The sequence below is a fragment of the Xyrauchen texanus genome, chromosome 35, assembly GCF_025860055.1.
Source record: "Xyrauchen texanus isolate HMW12.3.18 chromosome 35, RBS_HiC_50CHRs, whole genome shotgun sequence".
NCBI lineage: Eukaryota > Metazoa > Chordata > Actinopteri > Cypriniformes > Catostomidae > Xyrauchen > Xyrauchen texanus.
In genome coordinates this window covers 10,464,849-10,485,387 of record NC_068310.1, presented here as the reverse complement: position 1 = coordinate 10,485,387, position 20,539 = coordinate 10,464,849, and the positions used below count along the sequence as shown (strand labels likewise).

At 36.3% G+C, this 20,539-nt stretch overlaps 1 protein-coding gene across 2 annotated transcripts in view; it reads left to right on the top strand.

Annotated features, from left to right (window-relative positions):
• Window positions 1–5,195: 5,195 nt before the first annotated feature.
• LOC127628517 (zinc finger protein 704-like) overlaps window positions 5,196–20,539 on the top strand; it is an 88,121-nt gene continuing 72,777 nt past the window's right edge. For both annotated transcript variants that reach the window (XM_052105313.1, XM_052105312.1), the window contains exons 1-2: window positions 5,196–5,591; window positions 7,553–7,779. In XM_052105313.1, the coding sequence (XP_051961273.1) occupies window positions 5,331–5,591; window positions 7,553–7,779 (488 nt within the window). In that variant the 5' untranslated portion in view covers window positions 5,196–5,330. The remainder of the gene's footprint in view (window positions 5,592–7,552; window positions 7,780–20,539) is intronic.

Sequence of the window (20,539 nt, the reverse complement as noted above, 5' to 3'; positions counted from 1 at the left end):
TCAACATAGTATCTGAACCTGGATTTCCCACACTGCTGACACAACATGCTTCCAGCTGCGCCACAGGGCAAAGTAAACATGGAGCCGATGTAAAAATATATGATGGGAGATTTGGCTTGTTGGTGAGTTGGCATAATAGGGCCGATTCTAGGGTACCGGTACTCTCTCAAATAACTTGTCGTCTTCTCGTGTGATTGTTACTTTGTGAGGTACAAAATTATTTAATTTAATGCCAAAGCAAATGTAGCTGCTTTGCCACTTACCAACCTGTATTGTTAAAACTTTTTGTTTTGTACATTTTTAATGAATACTTAACATTTAAACTGAATTCATTATATGTATACTATTTAATGATTACTCTAATTTGATGAAAATTGCGTAAATCTGAAAAATTAACTTTTTGAGTGTGTCGTAACTTAGAATAACTTATGATTCACATGCACTACTTTCATGGTGTTTTTTTTATTATTATCTCCAGCATCTATCCCTATTCACTTTCATTGTATGGAAAAGAGTTGTCTTAACATTCTGCTAAAAGTAATTGAGGATGAGGGGTAAAGTCAACACAAGGGTGAGAATTGTCATTTTTAGGTGAACTATTTCTTTTAACATTCTGCATGCTGTATGACAGTTTAGGAGGTGTAGATACAGTATGTGTAGTCGGTTTTTGGTACATGCATAACGTGGAGGTCACTTTATGTCTGTGTAAGGGCATGTAGCTCTTTTAAATGGCCGCACAATTTACATTTTCTGTTATTTATTCAAAAGCATGCCACCTCCACTCAGTCTTTGGATATGTCAGGTAGCTTCAGTGGATGGCACTTGCTTCTCACAATCCAAAACATTTTGCAATACTGACAGTGAACTTTTGCCTCAATCTTTCCTCCAAAAAAAGGAATGGACCACAAAAAGTGTGGGGGGGGGGGGGGAATGCTAAGGGATGTCTCAGCCTGGGACACGTCATGTCCATTTCAATGGCCATTGTTAACACGGGACTTTATGAGTCTTGTAATGACTGGGTACTGGAACATTGTGGTGTGAGTATGGAGTGCAATAAAGGCTTCTAGTTTGGCCGTGTCCACTCTCCATCCACAGTTCTCAGGTCAGTGTGTGCCAGCACTGCTCCCCGGCTCGCTGGGCCTCTGGCTGGCTTAGCTATCAGCAGCATTTCATGGAGACAGTATCCAAGGAAAACGCAGCACAAGGCTTTTGGTTGCTCGTGCATGTCTTTTGGAAGAACTTCTCATTTTCTGGACTGTCTCTGTGACTTGATCCTATTGTAAACAATGCCTTTCCCACATGAATTAGTGTAGGTTGGATTTAGAATTTGGAAAAATAATAGCACAACGGAGAAACCTCTGCAAGGGGAAACCAATCTAGATGATCCTTGAAGACTTAGCTTCCAAGGCCCATCAGCACATATCAACTTTATTAGATAGTTTGTGATTTTACTACATTGAGTGGATGGCATACAGATACTTTTAAATGGTGAAATGCCTAATTTCTGCACCACAAGCATCATCAAATTGCATTGCAAATGTCACGACTATTTTTAATATATTCGTCCGGCCTCAAACTCGTGCCAATCGGTTGCACCAATGTTGCTTTGTTGGGTTAGTCGTTTTGATAGTGCCACAGTGTTACACTTTTCTGGGGAATCAACCTACAAATGACTTCCATATAGTTGTCTCTGCATATTAAGCTGGAATTGGCACTAAAAATTCCACACATCACCTTTAAGTCAATGGCAGGGTACAGAAAAGGGGTTAAAGTAAATGAGAGGGCCAAATTATCAGCTCAGGGATGAATCGATCAAGTTTATTTAGGGTAAATAATTTAAGATACTGTCCTCACTCATGTTACTAGCAACCTGTGATGAGAAACGTTGGGTTTATCATGTCAGTTTTAATATTTACTACAATGAAAACGTTTTGTGGCACTCTATTTTCTTATGAAACTGTATTGGTTCATTTGTTTCCACTTGTAGCAATGTGTTTAAAACAAGCTATCACTGCCATTCACATGTGTTCCAATGTTCTGTTCAAGTAAGCTGCAAATATTTCCTTGCTTGCAATGCATGCATCTGATAACTCAAGCTCTTGCTCTTTTTTTATCTTCTCTGGTGCATCAAATATAATGGTGTATAATTCATACTTGTGCCTCACACTATAAGACATAGTGCCAAAAAACTGTACTGGCGCAGTATCACAAACACATCTTAACTGTAGAACCTATCGCATCAGTTTAGTAACCATGACGATTTCTGAATCCTAACTTGAATTTGTCAGAATGTTTATGTAATATGGCTCCTGGTCACTAATCAGGCTGAGTGAAGACACCACAGACTGCTGAGAGGTTATGGTTCTTCTCAGGGTGCACAAAGCACATATCTGGTCCAGTACTTGGCCAAAACAGCAGGGCTTTGGTCTCAAAGCAACTGCAGACCCTCCCATTGTAAATGTGTGTACTTGAGACTTGACGTTTGCCACATTGAGGGAGGAAGTGTGCTCCACTTTAGCTTTGGCTCAGCGGTTCCTCCCACTTGAATCTGTCCATCCTAGCACAGAGTTTGCATTGTACTGTGGGGCTGATCAGTTCTTTTGATGTCGTCGCTTCTGAAAGAGGCCGGGAGAACCGATGGTACAGCCAAACATTGTTTTCGAATGTCAAAATGAGATCTCTCAGGATGTGATTTGTACAGATTGTGCAAGGGTTTATTGGTTAGTCAACTATGTTTTTTCTTCAAAGAGGCAGAGACATGACAGGACATTTATTGGAAAATATGTAAATAAAAGATCCTATATATATATATATATATATATATATATATATATATATATATAAATACCAGTGTGAAGAAGTATATATATATATATATATATATATATATATATATATATATATATATATATATATATATATATATATATATATATATACATACATACATCCACCCATCTGCATTTTACAGATGTACTTTTGACATATATTGACTTGTTCACCCAAACAGTCATGGTTAAACAACATTTTTTTAACACAGTGAGACCAAATCGCATGTGTATACAGAATCCTGAATGAAATCTAACTATATTATATAAAAAAGCTCTGGTATTGATGTTTTCAAAAGCAATGAAAGGTTTATACATTGTTTAGACTGTATGTTGTGAAGTGTGTACATAGTAACACTGCTTCCCCAGCATACAGAATGTCCTTAGTTTAACTGAACTTATGTGTGGTCCACTCAAAATATATGGTGTATACAAAAAAACAAAAAACAAATCTGTTTAGTAATTTTCTGTGCAAAAGATTGTAATGTTTTCTATCAGCATCATTCATATAAATATTTGTTTTTACTTTTTTAATAAAGTTGCACCTTATGAGTGGTTGTGTGCTCTGCTCACTATTCTACAACTTGCAACATAGCTCAAATATACAGTATTTATTATTGGATGAATCTCAAGAAATGTGTGCATTTAGCCATAGGCTTAGGAAAAAAAATCTATTGGAGGAATATAGGCATCTCTAAATTATCGGGGACATTTATGATAAAATGACAAAAATGCATACAACCCTTATTTATAGGAGTGGTTCACCCAAAAATTTACATTTATTATCACTCATGCCATCATAGATGTGTACAGTATAACTTTCTTTCTTCTGCACAATACAAAGATTTTTATAAGAATATCTCAACTCTGTTGGTCCGTACATTGCAAATGAATGGTGACCAGAACTTGAATCCACAAAAAACGCATAAAGGCAGCATAAAAGTAGTCAATTTACATTTATTCATTTAGCAGACGCTTTTATCCAAAGTGACTTACAAAATGACAGTAACATAATAACTGCTGCAAAACAAAGTTTCTATTGTATTAGAAAAGTACTAGCCAAGGTTAGAGTTCAAACAAGTATTTTTTTTTTTCATCCAGATGACTCCAGTGGTTTAATCCATGTCTTCTGAAGTGATCCAATCAGTTTTGGGTGAGAACAAATCAAAATGTAACTCCTTTTTCATTCTATATTTTGCCATTGCAGTCTCTAGCCACGATTATGATTTCTAGATAGATTATACTTCCTAGTGTTTGACTCATGCACAGAGCAGTAGATGGAGGAAGTGTAATCAAGCTCAATGATCACCAAGGAGACTGCTGATGTGGAGATAAATTAAGAGTAATTTTAGGTCTCACCATTCACTTGCATTTTATGGACCTATAAAGCTGAAATATTCTTCTAAAAATCTTAATTTTTTTCTGCAGAAGAATGGGTGTCATACACATCTGAGATGGCATGAGGGTGAAGAAATGATGAGAGAACTTTAATTTTGGGTGAACTATACCTTTATCATGAGTTAATGCATTAGGTATCATGAACTAACAAAGAGCAGTGGATTTTCTTTCATGCATTTTTTTGTGTGGAATTTATTAATCTTTATTAATGTGAATGTATAAATAATAATGTTGTTCATTGTTAGTTCATAGTACATTAGCTAAAGGTAATACAACTTTTAATGTTAAAATGTGCAGACATTAACGTTTACAGAAATGAATATGTTGATTTTAAATATGTAAACTAATGTTAACACACACAACCTTGCTGTAAGGTGTTATTAAATTATTACATTGTATCCAATGCTACATAAAATAAATAAAAATAATTGTCTTGCACATCTTGTTAAAATAAATAGTGCATTCTGACTTAATAAGTAAAAAACGTATTACTATGTACAATCCGATCACTCTGTTTGAAATGCATGTTTCAAGCGAGTTGAAGTGCTTTTGATGCATGAATTCATTGATGCTACATTTAGTATTGTTACTCCTTTTGTGAGTATGTTATTTAATGCTTTGTTTTACCGTAAAGACACATTAAAGCTGATATAACTTTTCAAAGATTGCGTCAAACGTAACCGATGTCTGTTTTTTTCTCCCTTCCTCTGTACCGGCCGGCAAACCATATAGACATACCTCTTCCACTACACAAACGACCAATCAGCTGCAGCGCAGTGATGGCCGCGTGCCCTAAGAGAATGTTTATGTGTGCTGAGAGCCAATCAGAATCAATGAGGGGCGGAGCCGAGTGAATCTCGCCTGGTTGCACGCGCAGGATGGAGTGGGCGTGGCGTTGATCTGCGAGAGAAAAAAGCAAAACAATAATTTTTATCCCCTTCACCGGCTGCTTTTAGGGGCATCTATAGACCGCAGTGAAACAGTCTTTCCCCATTATTGCGACAGTAGGTAGTTGAAATAAACAGTACTGTTAAATGTATATCATCCCGTTCAGCACTAAAATCTACAGAAAGCTGGCGATTGTGCTTTAGTTACATTTGATCCATGCTGAAAATGACTTCCAAACGCCTTCTTCTGGAGCAGTCTCGAGCCGGCAACAGCACGCACGCGGGGGGCTGCACCGGGCAGCGCGAGCCTGTCACTGTTATGATGATAGCAGCGCGCGAGAACGGAGCGTTTAACGGGAAAGCTTTTCAAACTAACACGTTGCATGAAGGTGTTTTAAGGAGTTCTGGCAAGGAAATCTCTCCGAATGGACATCATTATACCTCAACAACGAGAGAGAGGCACTACATCCATAAGAAAGTAAGTGACAGCTACTCATTTAAGTTTTGCACACACTCACGCGCTTGGTTTATGACATTTATGAACATATTTATTGACAAGTTATATCGGTTGTCTGCAGTTATGGTGCACTTTACGACGAGACCTTTCCTTTCCGATGGAGAAAGGGCTTAGAAAGCAATCGAAAATAATCGTTAATCGTGGCAGTTTTACTGTTAACATAACTGTCATTCGGGTTAAGGCAGCGAGAATGTAACTGATATGCGTGTATTATAAAATGGCGACTTAACTTGCATGTTCAAAGTTTAAACGGAAAAAAAGGCAGGGGGGTTGGTGCAGTTAACCGATTCACCCATCCCCCATAGCGAATCCAACACGAGCTGTAGCCGGTGGAATTGGGTTTGTTTGTACAATTTATACGGGTTTTCTCACACCAACGCACTACTTTATTGGTTATTCACTGAAAAGACGTTGATTGAAATGAAAACTAGCATTTCCATGTGCCGCAAACGTTGTGCTTAGGAAAAACGAAGTGCAATGATTCTAATGTATTCATAACTGGCTTTAAGTAATGGTGCGGATCGTTCAATTCCTTCAAAAGTCCGAGTGTTCATATGAAAGTCCTTCAAAGTGTTTGTTACTGTGTAGCGCTGGAGCGGGTGACACGCCCCCTTCCACCATGTCGCGTCATAGAATGTGTCTGCTCTGATGTGGGTTAAATGCAGCGCATCTCGAGCATGCACTTGACCGACATGAGCAGTAGCCTACAGTGAAAGCAGTTTGGACTACGTTTTGGTACGAGTGTGCTTTATGGTACCTTTAAAAAAATTACGTAATTAGTGTAGTATTTAGGCTTTTGTTAAGAAAATGATGGCTAGTGCAGTTGGTTTCCTTAACTTGACAGAACTAGCAACCTTATTAAAAGGAATTACGTGCAAACATGAAGGTAATATTTTATATTACAATAAATGACTAGTTACAGGGCAGATGAGTAAAGGGGAGGTCAGGTAATTGGTGGGTCTACTACAGGGTTAGTCACTAGTCACCAAATTACTAAAACAGTAGGCCTCATTAATTAGAGAAATAATTTTAAATTCACAAGAATCGTTCACACAAAAATAAAAAGTCTGCCATGATTTACTCACCCTCATGCTATTCGAAACCTTTAGGACTTAGTCATTTCATGACTTAATATAAAAGTTATGAAATTAGTTAATGTATTGCGCAACTTGCCTGAAATAGCGTACTGTCACAGTATGCACAGTACTGGATGAAGTACGCACTTCTCGGCCGGTAAAACAGTATGTCCTTTAAGTATGCATGCAATTAGTATGAATAAATTTCGACGTTGATAATGTTCGATTACGACTCACAAGGCACAAGAGAGGTCAGTGATGTCAAACATCATGCAATCCTTAAATATTTCATTTAAGAGCAGTGGAGGGCAAGATTTTCAGTGAATAATGACTTCAATTTCTGTCTGTTTGTCACCATTGTATGTCTTTAATAGACCACACAAAGTATAGTGCATATGTCATACTCACACTTTATTTTTATTTTTTGGAGCTTCAGAGCCTCAGTTCCCTTTAACTTTTATTACATGAAAAAAGAGCAGCACAATTCATGTTGTTTTGTTAAATGGAAGAAAGAAAGTCATACAAGTTCAGAACAGGTTTAAGAGTAAATAATGACAGATTTGTATTATTAGTTGAACTGTTTCTTTCATTTTTGGTATTAGATTTGAGTTAAACACCTAACCCAACCCTTAGTGTATATTTAAAATAATATTTCTATATGATTGATTCAGAGTAGCCCTAACACAATTCTCTGATCCTTCTATTTTGTATGTAGTTGAGTGAGATTTGGAGGGTGTATAGATGGTCTCTGCCACCTATTGACCACACAGCTGCAGGAACTGTTCTCTCAATCTCTTGCGCTCACTGATAAAGCAGAATTTTATCTCTCAATTGCCTTTTTCTCAGTTTACCTGCGGTAGAGAGGAGGACGAACAAAGCTCAGCTCCAGGTGGGGTCCTCAAGCAAGGCTGCCCTGTTCATCGCCTGGTCCTAAATGGCCACAGGCTACAAGACCAACCCCATATGGAGGCTTGGACCACAGTGAGAGTGCCTGAGGAGCGAGGATGCTGCCTACCATCTCCCGAGGCCCCGCACCTGCATGCATCCTCCATCATCCTTGTCCCTTATGACAGGTCAGATAATTTAATTTATCTCAGCCCCATTGAGAGCATTGTACAGAGTACCACATTTTGAATTATATATATAGTATAGACCAGAATAAATAGGAGCTCCTTCAAGCAGTTGATTGAGAGAATGCCCAGAGTGTACAGAACTGTAATCTAGGCTAAGGGTGGCTACTTTGAAGAAGCTACAATATAAGGTAGTCTTGTTTGAGTGGAAGTGTAGTGTGTTAATTTTTTATGCACTTTCAATAGAGAAAGTTTAGCAGTGTTGGACTGATTGTGGTTGATCACATTGTTATATGCTGTTCAAGCACATTAGGCCTGAGGGAAACATTAAAGACTTATGCCTTACATAATTCATCATTTTAGATCTCACTTGTACTTCCACTGGTTTCATTGTCAATTTCTTTTATATATATATATATATATAGGTATAATGGCTTAGGCTGTTCAAAAGAGGAATGAAGCTTTGCTTGACTGAACATGTTCTAATTCGCTCATTGGCCAAACTGTCACACTGCTTGCGTGTGTACAATAGCTTACATGCCTTTAAAATGAACTACAAAATAAAAGAAATACATTCTTACATAATTCTTAAAGGGGTAGTTAACTCCAAAATGTAAGTTCTCTCATCATTTTCTCACCTTCATGCCATCCCAGATGTGTATGAATTTCTTTCTTCTACTGAACACGAATTATGATTTTTAGAAGAATATTTCAGACTCCAGTGGTTTAATCCATGTCTTCAGAAGTAATATTATAGGTGTGTGTGTGCACGAAACAGGTCAATATTTAAGTCCTTTTTTGCTATCAATCTTCACTTTGAGTTTCACATTCTTCTTTGATTTTGGTGATTCATATTCTTTGGGCATATTGCCACCTACTGGCAGTGAGGATAATTTATAGTAAAATTGGACTTAAGTATTGTTCTGTTTTTCACCCACACCATCAAATCTCTTCTGAAGTCATGGATTAAACTACTGAAGTCATATGGATTTCTTTTATGTTGCTTTTAAGTGCTTTTTGAACTTCAAAGTTCTGGCTACCATTCATTTGCATTGAGAGGATCAAGAGAGCTGAAATATTCTTCTGAAAATCTTAATTTGTTGACAGAAGAAGAAAGAAAGTCATACACATCTGGGATGGTATGAGGGTGAGTAAATGATGTTCAATTTTGGGTGTATTATCCCTTTAAGACAGAAGTTTGACTGAAACCAATGGCTTCATGACCATTAGCATACTAATGTAAAGACACAAGATGATTTGTGTAAAGCCCACTTGGTCAGCAATCAGTCAGTGTTTTTGCAACTTGATTTTTTATATTTTTTTGTATGTGTATTAGGAATGGCTGATCAAATGAGATTGTCACTCCTTTCTCATTTTGTATCTCTCTCTCTTCCTTCAAATGTATTATTACCATGGCCTTTTCTGCATAATAAGCTGAGATTTAGCATCCTTTAAGAACTTACTGTTTGAGTCAATAGGGGTGTGTGGGTTGCTTGCAGGGGGTTAATTAACAATGTGTTTGTGTGTGTGTTCAACTAAATGTGCTGATGTGGCAAGTTCATCTAAAAAACTATGTGTGACCGGGCGGAGGGCGGGACCAGGTGTGTATAATCACGACCCGGGCCCACCCTCCACCCTGTCACCCTATGCCTTTAATCACAATGAGGCTTTCAAAATGCTCACCAAATTTATTTATTTAACATTCAGTATGCAGAAGTTTGGAGTGTGATTCAAATTTTTAATTGGGTCATTTCATATTTAATTTACATTTTCATAATTTTGTTTAATCATTTGAAAGGAATTGATTGTCCCACATATGATTATGTCAATAGACAGTATTGTATAACTGTGAAGATACACCTGTCACTTTGTATTTCTACATCATGTCAATGTGGCCTAGATTTTAATTTAAAATGATACCTGTAACTCACACCCCCTTAGAGTTTGTAAATGTATGCAAAACTTTTAGATATGCAGGCAAATGGGTTCTTCCCTTCCCTGCAGTCTTACAGTGAGAATAGATGATGCTTGACAGATAAACACAAAAGTTCCACCTGTCGTATTTTATGACCATTCCATAACTGTTTTATACACCTGCGGCCTTCTTCCCCTGCTAGACAAATGTCACATTGCTGACTTTGATGTGTGTTTATATGATACGGTTTGGCAAGTATCTCTGGATTTTATGACCTAACAAAGCTTTAAAGAGAGAATTTACTCAACAATTGTGTATTATTATTATTATTATTACATATATGAAAATGAAAAACACCAAGATACATTTTCCATTCATTATCTACTATCATAATCATGTTTTCAAGTTTACATGGTTTAAATTCTGCAAAAAATAAAAAATAATTAAAAAGAAAAACAAGTTAAAACACGTGAACAAAAAAAGTATCAAGGTGCCATTTTAATCACCTTTTATATTTGTTCAGAACACCAAAGTATATTGTTTCATATCATTGATAATTAAAAATGGATTGGAGTCAGATTTCATTTAATGCATGTAATGTATCCAATTAATATTAATAATGTTTACTATTCCATGGCCATTGAAATATACTTTATTCTTTATACCTTATTTATTGTACTGTGTGCAGTCAGTATACAGGCAGTATGGTCCATATGCAAAAGGATTGTACTTGAGTGACTGCATCTGCCTCATTTTGCAACACCTTTTTGCAAATTTGATGCCTTCTAGGCAGTTACTTCTACTTGGAGGATTAGTTGTTAAAAAAAAAAAAGTGCTCAACAATCATGTCTCCTTTAGCATTCAAGACATGTTTGTTTTTGAAAGATATTGATACATCTGATGGATTATGCTTGGCAAACCTATTTGGACCTCACCATTCTAATATGGGGCACTTCAAGTTTACACACCACTACACACAACATATTTAAGGCACTGAACAGATACTTAAATAATTTTGTATGAAGTGGTGTCCAAAAGTCTGAGATCACATGTGAAAATGCTTCTCTTTCTAATTTATAGGAATAGTTCACCCAAAAATGAAAAATATCTCATGATTTACTCACCCTCATGACATCCCAGATGTGTATGACTTTCTTTCTTCCGCAGAACACATATGAAGATATTTAGAAAAATATTTCAGCTCTGCTGGCCATACAGTGGAAGTGAATGGTGACCAAAAATTTGTAAGCAGCATAAAAGTAATCCATAAAACTCCAGTAGTTAAATCTATAATATCTTCAGAAGCTAAATGATAGGTGTGGGTGAGGAACAGCTCAATATTTGTTCTTTTCAATAAAAGTTATTTTTTTACTACAAATTCTTCTCCCTGCTCAGTAGGGTGTGATATGAACAAAGAATGTGAATCAACAAAAACACAAGAAGAAGAAAGTGAAAGTGGAGATTGATTGTAAAAAGAACTTACATTTTGATTTTTTTATTTCTACCCACTTCTTAAGACATGGATTTTACCACTGGAGTCGTATGGATTACTTCTATGTTTCCTTTATGGACTTTTGGCCCTTTAAAGTTCTGGCTAACATTTACTTGCATTGTTTGGACCTACAGAGCTGAAATATCCTTCTACAACTCTTAATTTGTGTTCTGAAAAAAAAAAGAAAGAAAGTCATTACATTTGGGATGCCATGAGAGTGAGTAAATGATGAGAGAATTTTCATTTTTGTATTAACTATCCCTTTAATTTAAACAGAATACAGATTTTCTTAGTATTTGGTGCATAATGCATACACTTTACAAGCTCTGTATACTCCACAAGTGTTTGCAAAACCTGATGATCCATTTTATACCAGTAAAATTAAAATGTAAAAAATTATCTCTATTACAAAGGAGTTAACATGATCATTATTACAAATGGGCTTTTTTTGATTTGTGACCTAGACATCTTTAATTTTTCTTATTCATTTGGACAAAATATTTATATATTTAAAATATTAAAAGAAATGAAATATTCTGTTAATTTTCAGTTGTACTTTAGATTTTTCAAATCATTCAAGATCTTCAGTGTGGTCTTAGACTTCTGGACCCCACTGTATGTGGATGTTTGTTAAGAAGATAAGTACTCGTAACCATGCAATTTCTAAGCACCTCTACAGGCAGTAGTCTTTTATTGATATGTCCAGGCTTGCCTGTGAAATCAGTAAAAATGTTCTCTCTATATGTTGAGGCTGATAGCTCACATTGGCAGCAATTCTACACCTGAGTCTATTCTTCCCTTATCAGTATTTATCTAATTAAACTGAAAGACAAAAGCTAAGGTGGAAAATAGAAAGTTCAAGCAATTGATCTTCTGCTTGATCAAGCCTGTCTTCGTACAAAAATCAAAATCCAAGTCCAAATCAGTCATGCTGTCATAATGGTCAACATTCAAAATGTGCAATGCTTCATGGACTTCCTGGACATCTGTCTCTAAAATCTGTCTGTAATTGGAGGAGCTCTTCATTGAAGAAGACACTTTGACTGCATCCCAATTCTCATAATCTCATTCTATTATGCAAGATTATGATTAGAGTATACAACAATTTAGAATGTTGAAAACACTATGCCAAAGGAGCCCGAATAGTATAGCCAACTATATCAGGTGGATCTTCAAAGTGTTAATCGGGACATGCTTTTTGGATTACACTCAAAAAACATTTTAGCCTATTTTCAAGATGTATCCATTTCAATTGAATAACACATTTCCATCTAATTTAATTGACTAATCTTTAACAAAATAAAATTAACAAATCTTGCAAAATGCAAGTTTTATTAATTACATTTTCTTCAAGACTATTAAATTAAATTAGATGGAAATTTGTTATTCAATTGAAATGGATACATCTTAAAAATAGGCTAAAATATTTTTTTTTGTGTAATAGTGGCCACAGTCCCTTGAATCCCCTCCTGGAAATTGAGTTTGTTACTGTTTTCTTTTTACTTTTGCAATTTTATGGTACTCTGGCTTTGTCCAGAAGAACATACTGCCATGTACACTGCGTGCAACACTCTTAGCAGGAATTAGAACACTAGTATTCCAAACATAGCGAAAAACATACTTTTGGGTAGAAGTATGCAGAATGGGATGCAGCCTCTTTATTTACAAAAACGTTTCCTAGGCAGTCATTCAGTAAAACCAAGGCTCTTGGTAATGCAGTATTGAGGGGAACTGAATGGGTTTGTGCTCCAGGAGAAGAATCCCCCATCCCCCAAGTTAAGTGTGAGATGTGTGGCAGATGTACAGTGGACCCTTTCCATAGCCCCCTCTGCTCAATCTGGAACTCATTGTAGAGTAAGAGAGAACATCTCTCAGTCCTATATAGACCATAAAGAACCACTCAATTGCTCACAATTAGTCCCTTAACAGTTAAGCACAAAGTATACTTTGATTAGACGCGTACAGGATGCTTGGCGCAAATGTAACCTTCAGCAAAGTGCTCGAGCACTGAATGATCTCGGCCAGAATTTCCTAACTGTACTTTCTCTGAATGTGCACTCCTCTAAGGTACGGGTTGTGAGGGGGGGAGACTTCTCTGGAGTGGCCTGGATTCCCTGGGCCACGGCATGTGAAGGGAATGGCGGCCCGGCATCCTGGCCTGTTTGCCGCAACGTGTGATTTCCTCCCTGTCAACTCATCTAACCCCCATGGGGGATTCCAGGGAGCGGGTCTAGCAATACATCTGATTCGGACGGTACCTTCCCTGCTCTGCTCCTGGACCTGCAAGGAAACAACTTGCAAGCGCGGGAGATAGAGAACAGTCCCCCGAGGAGAGGCGCGCTCTGCGTTTTAAAGGCAGCTGTGATGAGGCTCTATTCACATCAGGTGCAACTCATCATCCACTGCCAAACGAGGCTTTCTTAAATTACTGCTCTCTTCCCTCCTGCCGCTCCCGTTGTGAGCCTGGCTCAAACGAGGTGATTTGTTGATTTTTTGTACACGTACTAAAACCGATACTGTCTCTTTAACAAAAAACAGCATTTCTGTAAACAGTGCCTTTAAATGAGCGCATGTTAACTAGAGAGGACTCAAATGGCTTTACCTCATCTGTGCGATGCATGATAAGAATTACATGTTTTTTGTAGTTGTTTTTGATCAACAACTGACTATAAAGAACAGAAAGAGTATTAAAAGAGACAGTATTCAATGACAAATGGTTTATGTGGACCTTGTCTTGAACACAGATTAACTTTTACTCTCAACACACTGTGAAAGGATCTCGCTGCTGAGCACTTCATGACTAGACTACACAATTACTGGCGAGTGCAATGTAAACATTTAACAGCCAGTTGCCAAATATATTCTCTTTAGTCATAGTGCAAAGTTTGTTTGCAAATGCAAGTGATTTCCTCTCATTGTAGTGGAGGGTTGCACACTGAGGGAAAGATAAATCTTGGGATTTATGAATCGAGATCGTTCAAATTAAGATCACGATTAATCAGAAAAAAAATATTTTTACCCACCAATAGCGATGATGACGTGAGGGAGTGGAGGGTCGTTACGCCACGACATCCTACTTGGCAAAAGGGGTTGGGCATAAGCACATTTTACCCCAGTTCCATTCCATCCATTCTTTCTTTCTTGCCTACACATGTCATTTGAGCATAACTTGAGGTTACATTAAATACTGCCGGGTTGTTTACTCAAGAGTACTAAACTTCAGCTGACTGACCATGTCACGCTTAAACATCTCTCAATGAGTCATAACCTTTGCTCTCAGTATTACTGAGGTCAAAGGCTGCCTCATGTAGAAGACACAAGAATGACTCATGTTTTCATGGCAACGAGTGTGCATCTCACATCCCGGCCAGCTGACAAGCTATTAATATGAATGAAACAGGGGGGTAAAGGGGAGGCACATTCCTGGTCAAATCGGTAATTCTCTTATAATATTCCCCCACTTTTCCAAGTGCACAGCGCTGTGGCTTATGGCGATAGTATGGCCACACCAACAATCAATCAAATTAATTTATAGAGCACTTTAAAAACTGTGATGTATACCAAAGTGCTGTACTATCAAGATAATAAAAGGCATAACATACAACCATAAAATAAAATACACATATAATAATAAAATAGAATGTATTATAAATAATTATGACACACATTGCATTGGATAAGCTAACGAATACAAGTGAGTTTTAAGATGATATATAAACATCTTGACTGAGGTTGAAGACCTCAATGAAAATGGTTGACCATTCCACAGTCTCGGAGCAGCAGCAGAAAAAGCGTGGTCACCTTTGCATTTAAGATGAGTGTGAGGAATCTTAAGAATGAGTTGAGAATTTGACCATAGTGATCTTAAAGAGCAACAAGATAGATTGTCTGTGCCTCAACTTGAAATATTTGCTGTGTTATTAACTTTTAAAATTGTTATGTTGATACTATCAGAAGCCAAAACAGATAAAAGTCTAAACAGTGTGTTTATCATAGCTCATGTTACATAGCAAAGGAAGAGTGTCTCTGAAACTGAAATGAGGAACCGAAAGTTTCATAGCTGGTATTTGAGGACGATCTTCAAATGTCTGCAGTTTAATTGGCTGTGTTGTGATGTGTTATTGAGAAGTAACACAGAGAATCCCAAGATAGAGGAGTCAATTATATTTTTAGATCTTTGACATGATCTCATGGACTGCAGTAGGATTTGATTTCTGAAACAGTAAGAGAGATCAGTACCACCTTTAGGTCCTGTTCACACTTGGCATTAACATTTGTCCTGGGTGATGCAATAACAAGTTTACACTGATATGTGTCTCAAATGCATCTTCAGTGACCACATGTGATCGGATTTCACCAAGACTTTTTAAGGGAGGGTCTCTGATTCTGTGACTACATACATCTATAACTATTCCAGTGTGTCATGCCAGGCATACCATAGAAGTTCTTTGAAGTCTTGTGCATGTATATTTATGGACTTTTTCAAATTTTTTAATCCATACCAACCTGACGGAGTATACTAGCTTTGTTTTGATGTGCTTCAGGGCTGAAACGATTTGTTGATGTTATCAACAACGTCGACAATAAAAAAGTTTAGTTGTCGAATAGTTGTTTGATCTCATTTAATGTAACATGAGATTACATTCAGCTCTAACGATGATGTGTGAGTGCAGCACTGCAGTTTGCACCCGACTGAGGAGAGGAAGAATTACACAGCTCACAGTCCAGATGCACTCTAAACTTTCCAAACAGCTTCAGGTGATGTAGATCACAAAGTATGAAGGAATTATAATGCAAAAATACAAAATAAATAAATACAGAAGCACTCTCGTTGTGGAATAAGTGGAGCTGGAGAAAAACTTGCTGTGGAAGGGCGGAGGGCGGGGCCGGGTCGTGATTATACACACCCGGTTCCTTATCAGGCTAATCAAGCCTCCGAGAGGGATAAAGGCCGATTGCGGAGGATTGTGCGGGAGAGAGAGATAGTTTACTCATGCTACTCTCTGCTGTCCACGCACAACTTACCAGGTGCCCCATTGAGAGCGAGAGCCACTAATCACGACCACGAGGAGGTTACCCCTTGTGACTCTCCCCTCCCTAGCAACCGAGCCAATTTTTTTGCTTAGGAGACCTGGCTGGAGTCACTCAGTACACCCTGGATTCGGAACTCGCGACTCTAGGGGTTGTAGTCATCATCAGTACTCAATGAGCTACCCAGGCCCCCGTGTGTTGAGCATCTTTAAAGGAAACACTCTGGCGTTACATCTTAAATGCAGTTATATTTCATGCGTTATAGCTTTATTAAAGTTCAAATAATACGGAAACAGGTCATGTAAATAACTACAAACTCCGAAATTCTCTGTACGGTCACCGCCTCTTCTATTAGTTGCATGAATGTCCCATTCCAAGGGGGAGAGATTGAAACTGCACCTGGCTGATGCACACTCTGGCACCGGATGCTCATCCCTCGAGAGTGCACACTTAATACAGCTAGATTATAACATGATGTCTTGCGACTTATTGAATCATAATATATGTGTCACTGTGCATTTCTTATCATGAAGAAAATTGGCAATACACAGCTTTATTAATATGAGACAGTTTGTTTTTTGTGAGTTACTGATGGATTGAAGTGAACAGAATGGTGAGAGAGGTACTGTTGTCTTCGCCCCATTATACACTGCAACAAAATATGTTTTTGATTTGTTTTTGTTTTGGCTTATTTTCCAATATAAAAATATAAATCTCCATACATTTACTTAAGGAACTATACTGCAGAAGAATTTTTTTTATCTGAGAATGTTGAATATAATGTAAACAATTCAAGTATTTTAAAATATCTAAAAATCCTTTAAAAAAAGATGTATTCACCTGAGAAGCAGCATATAAGATATTTAGACTTGCTTTTAGAGAATAGATCTTCAATAGAAATATATTTTGTCTTTACTGCACTCGCAGAAGTAATACCAAGTGAAAAAATGCACTTTTATACAAAATACACTTGTATTTAAGATACGTTCTCTTTTAAATGGAAAAAAGACAAAAACACTTGATAACCATATGATTTTTTGCATTGAATTTCTTTACTGAATTAATTTTAATAAAAAATATTTTTCCCTTTAATTCAGTGAATGTCATTTAGAGGTATTTAAAAAAAAGATGATTATGTCCTCTTTATTGTTAGTAAGCACGTTTAATACAACCTTTTAAGTCAGGGCACAAGCTGAATAATCGGTTAAGAGCTAATGATTAATCATTGCAATAATCGCCAAATAGTCGAATAATCATTGTAATAATCATTCAATTAATCGATTATCAATATAATTATTTGTTGCAGCCCTAATGTGCTTTCCCCAACAGTTAAAAGTCCAATTGCACAAATGTGTGTTTTCTTTATTAGATGTTTTGTATGTTGGTTTCAAACACCAGTTTCAAACCTTAGTTAATTTGAATAATTTCCAATTAAAATTTCAAAAGTTAAATTTTATTTACTATCACCATATTTTTGTTATAACTCTAGGGTACAGTAAATAAGCAAAAATAATCAAACCAAACTGGTATACATTTAGACAAGGGTCAACTGTTTTAAATGTCAGTTTACTTATCAATGGCAATATTTGTTGGCTAAAACAATGTGCATTTGTGCCGCTTTTTAACTTTTGCTAAAAAGCCTATTATAGGCTGTTTAATATAAATTGAAGTGACAGCTAGCCTCTGCCTCCCCTACCATAAAAATCCTTTAGTTCACCCTAAATATACAGCAATACAAAAACAGCAATTTTTCTAAAGGAACAGAACTGACCTCAGTTCCCATATAAATGTATTAGGCCTAAAACAACCTTTGGCACAAAGTTATTCTTCACCCAAACAAGAATGTTCTGTCCAAAAGACTGTCTATGATTGTTTGAAAAAAAAGCTTCCTGCCGCAAACTGACATTTCATTGCATGCCTCCACAACATACAAAAAAATACGAAGGCCTGCAGTATGAGGTTAATTATGCTGTCATTCAACTGGACCATCTGAGGCAATGCTGAGATGAGTGGGTTATGAAAAGTTGCAATCACTTGCAAAAAACACTATTATTCTGTTATTATATAAACTCTTGTTCGCTCATTTTGTCCTATGTGTTTATGCAATGAATGATACTTGCATAATTAACGCTACACAAATGAAATCGCTAATTTTAAGCTGTATTATCTGGCTGGTGAATTTACCAAACACAGGTTTGAAACTTTTATGGTCTAAGCTGAGGTTGTGGTCACAATTTTGAAATTTCTGGCAGAATTATGTAATTTGAATTACATAAATTCAATACCAGATGCTCCTGCTGACATAAACATCAGAGTGGTTTGTCCAGCACACACGGAGAACGTGCAAGAAAAAGTTTGTTTTTTGTACCAGACCTGAACTCTTTTGTTGAGGAATGCTGGTTGTGGACTTGTTGTTTGCATGAAGGGAAATAAAGAGCCAGTTAATCAAATGTTTTCCTGGCTGTACTGCCTTGATCGCTCCAAGCTATTTTGTTTACTTTCTAGATTATAGTTGTTCGAGTTTTGCTCGTCATTATGACTTCTTTGCTGATTGTGGTGTGCCGCACAGAGTGAGAGATACTTCTGATTGTGTTCAACAGCTCATGTTAGGGCTGGGCGATATGACAAAAAAAAAAAAAAGATAATTATTGATTCTTTCCAAACTTAAGGACTATTCACAATTCATATTTTCATCTTAACTCACACATGATTCAAAAAACATGTCCTTTATTAGAGTGTATGGCAACCTTATTAGAGAAATCAAAGTTCTTTTCATTATATGAAACATTGAACATTGTCCAAGAGAAATGCAAAAAAACAGGCACCACACAGGAAGTTGTCAACTTAGTTTTAATGTCTTATTTTTTTTTTAATAATCCAGATGCTCAGAAATAATAGTATAAAATGGGAAAAATGCTAAATACTTGTAGGTATACATTTACTTTTTTTACTAAACAAAGACTGGCTAGAAAGTTATTTAGAAATCAGTAGCCAAATATGATCAAGTTTATCTAGAAAGTACTTGTTTATCAAACGGTTTGAATTTTTTTGGAAAAAAGAAAGAAAAACCTCTGTGAAACCTGAAGACTTTGTCCTCTAAAACATGGGTATGATATCCATTTAGGCTGCATGATCGATTGAATTAAGATTGAAAATGCAATATAGCCTTGTGTGATTACTTAACAGCAAAAGGCTGTGTTATAAAATCTGATAATCTGCGTTCACCATTTCAGACAGTGCTGTGTGAGCATGTGGTGCCCTCTAGCTGTACATACTGAGCAGTGCAGCAATTTGAAATGATTTATCATTACAATTAAATTTGCGAAGTTTGTCAAAATGATTGTTCCCCAAATGTTGGCTACAGAAAAGGTTGGGAGGGTTATTTTTCAAATGTATTCCAATACAGATTATAGAATACATGCTGTAAAATGTCATTTGGAACTTATTCCGTTACATTCTATGAAAAATATAAATATCTTATGCAGTGCTGTTTCTAAAACAAGATAAATCAAATTGATCTTGTTTTAAGGATTTTTAGATATTTTTACAGGAAAACAATACAAAGGTTATTATCATGGATACGATTTTTACCCTAATATTTAAGGTCTTACTAGAAAAATCTATTATGATCTAACATGAATTTTCTTGATAAAAATATATGATCGTGCCTGGTGATGTGCATGTAAAATGGCTAGAAATAGTATTTTAGCTTAGAGTAAAACTGACAATTTATTTATTTAACAAGGTTTATTTATATTTCTTCTGCTCCAAACATACTTCTCTGTCTGGTCATATGAATGTATCACATCATAAGAAAGTGTTTCACCGCTGTTCACTTCATTTATATGTATAAATGTTTTCCATCTGAAATTACTAAATATTAAATGAAACAAATGACAAAAAAAAAATGCAAAGTAATCTCTTTAGTAATCAAAATACTTTTTGAATGTAACTGTATTCTAATTACCAATTATTTAAATTGTAACTGTAGTGGAATACAGTTACTTATATTTTGTATTTTAAATACTTATTCCGAATTCCGCTACTCCACAACACTAGCTATATATGCAGTACACTTAAAACTCATAAAAAATAAAAGCAATGATTAGCAATCTATTTCAATCATCATTGTAAAAAAATGGAGCAGTGGATTTTTGACTCTCACATTTATAGCCTATCCAAATTAATTGATTTGAAGCACCTGTAACTGTAACTTAACTAAGGCTTTATTATTGGTATTAAAAATAGGAGAGCGTTCATCAACATGCACAAAATGCCCAGGCCAGTTCTTATTAAACCAGTCTAAACATGCATGATGGATAAAG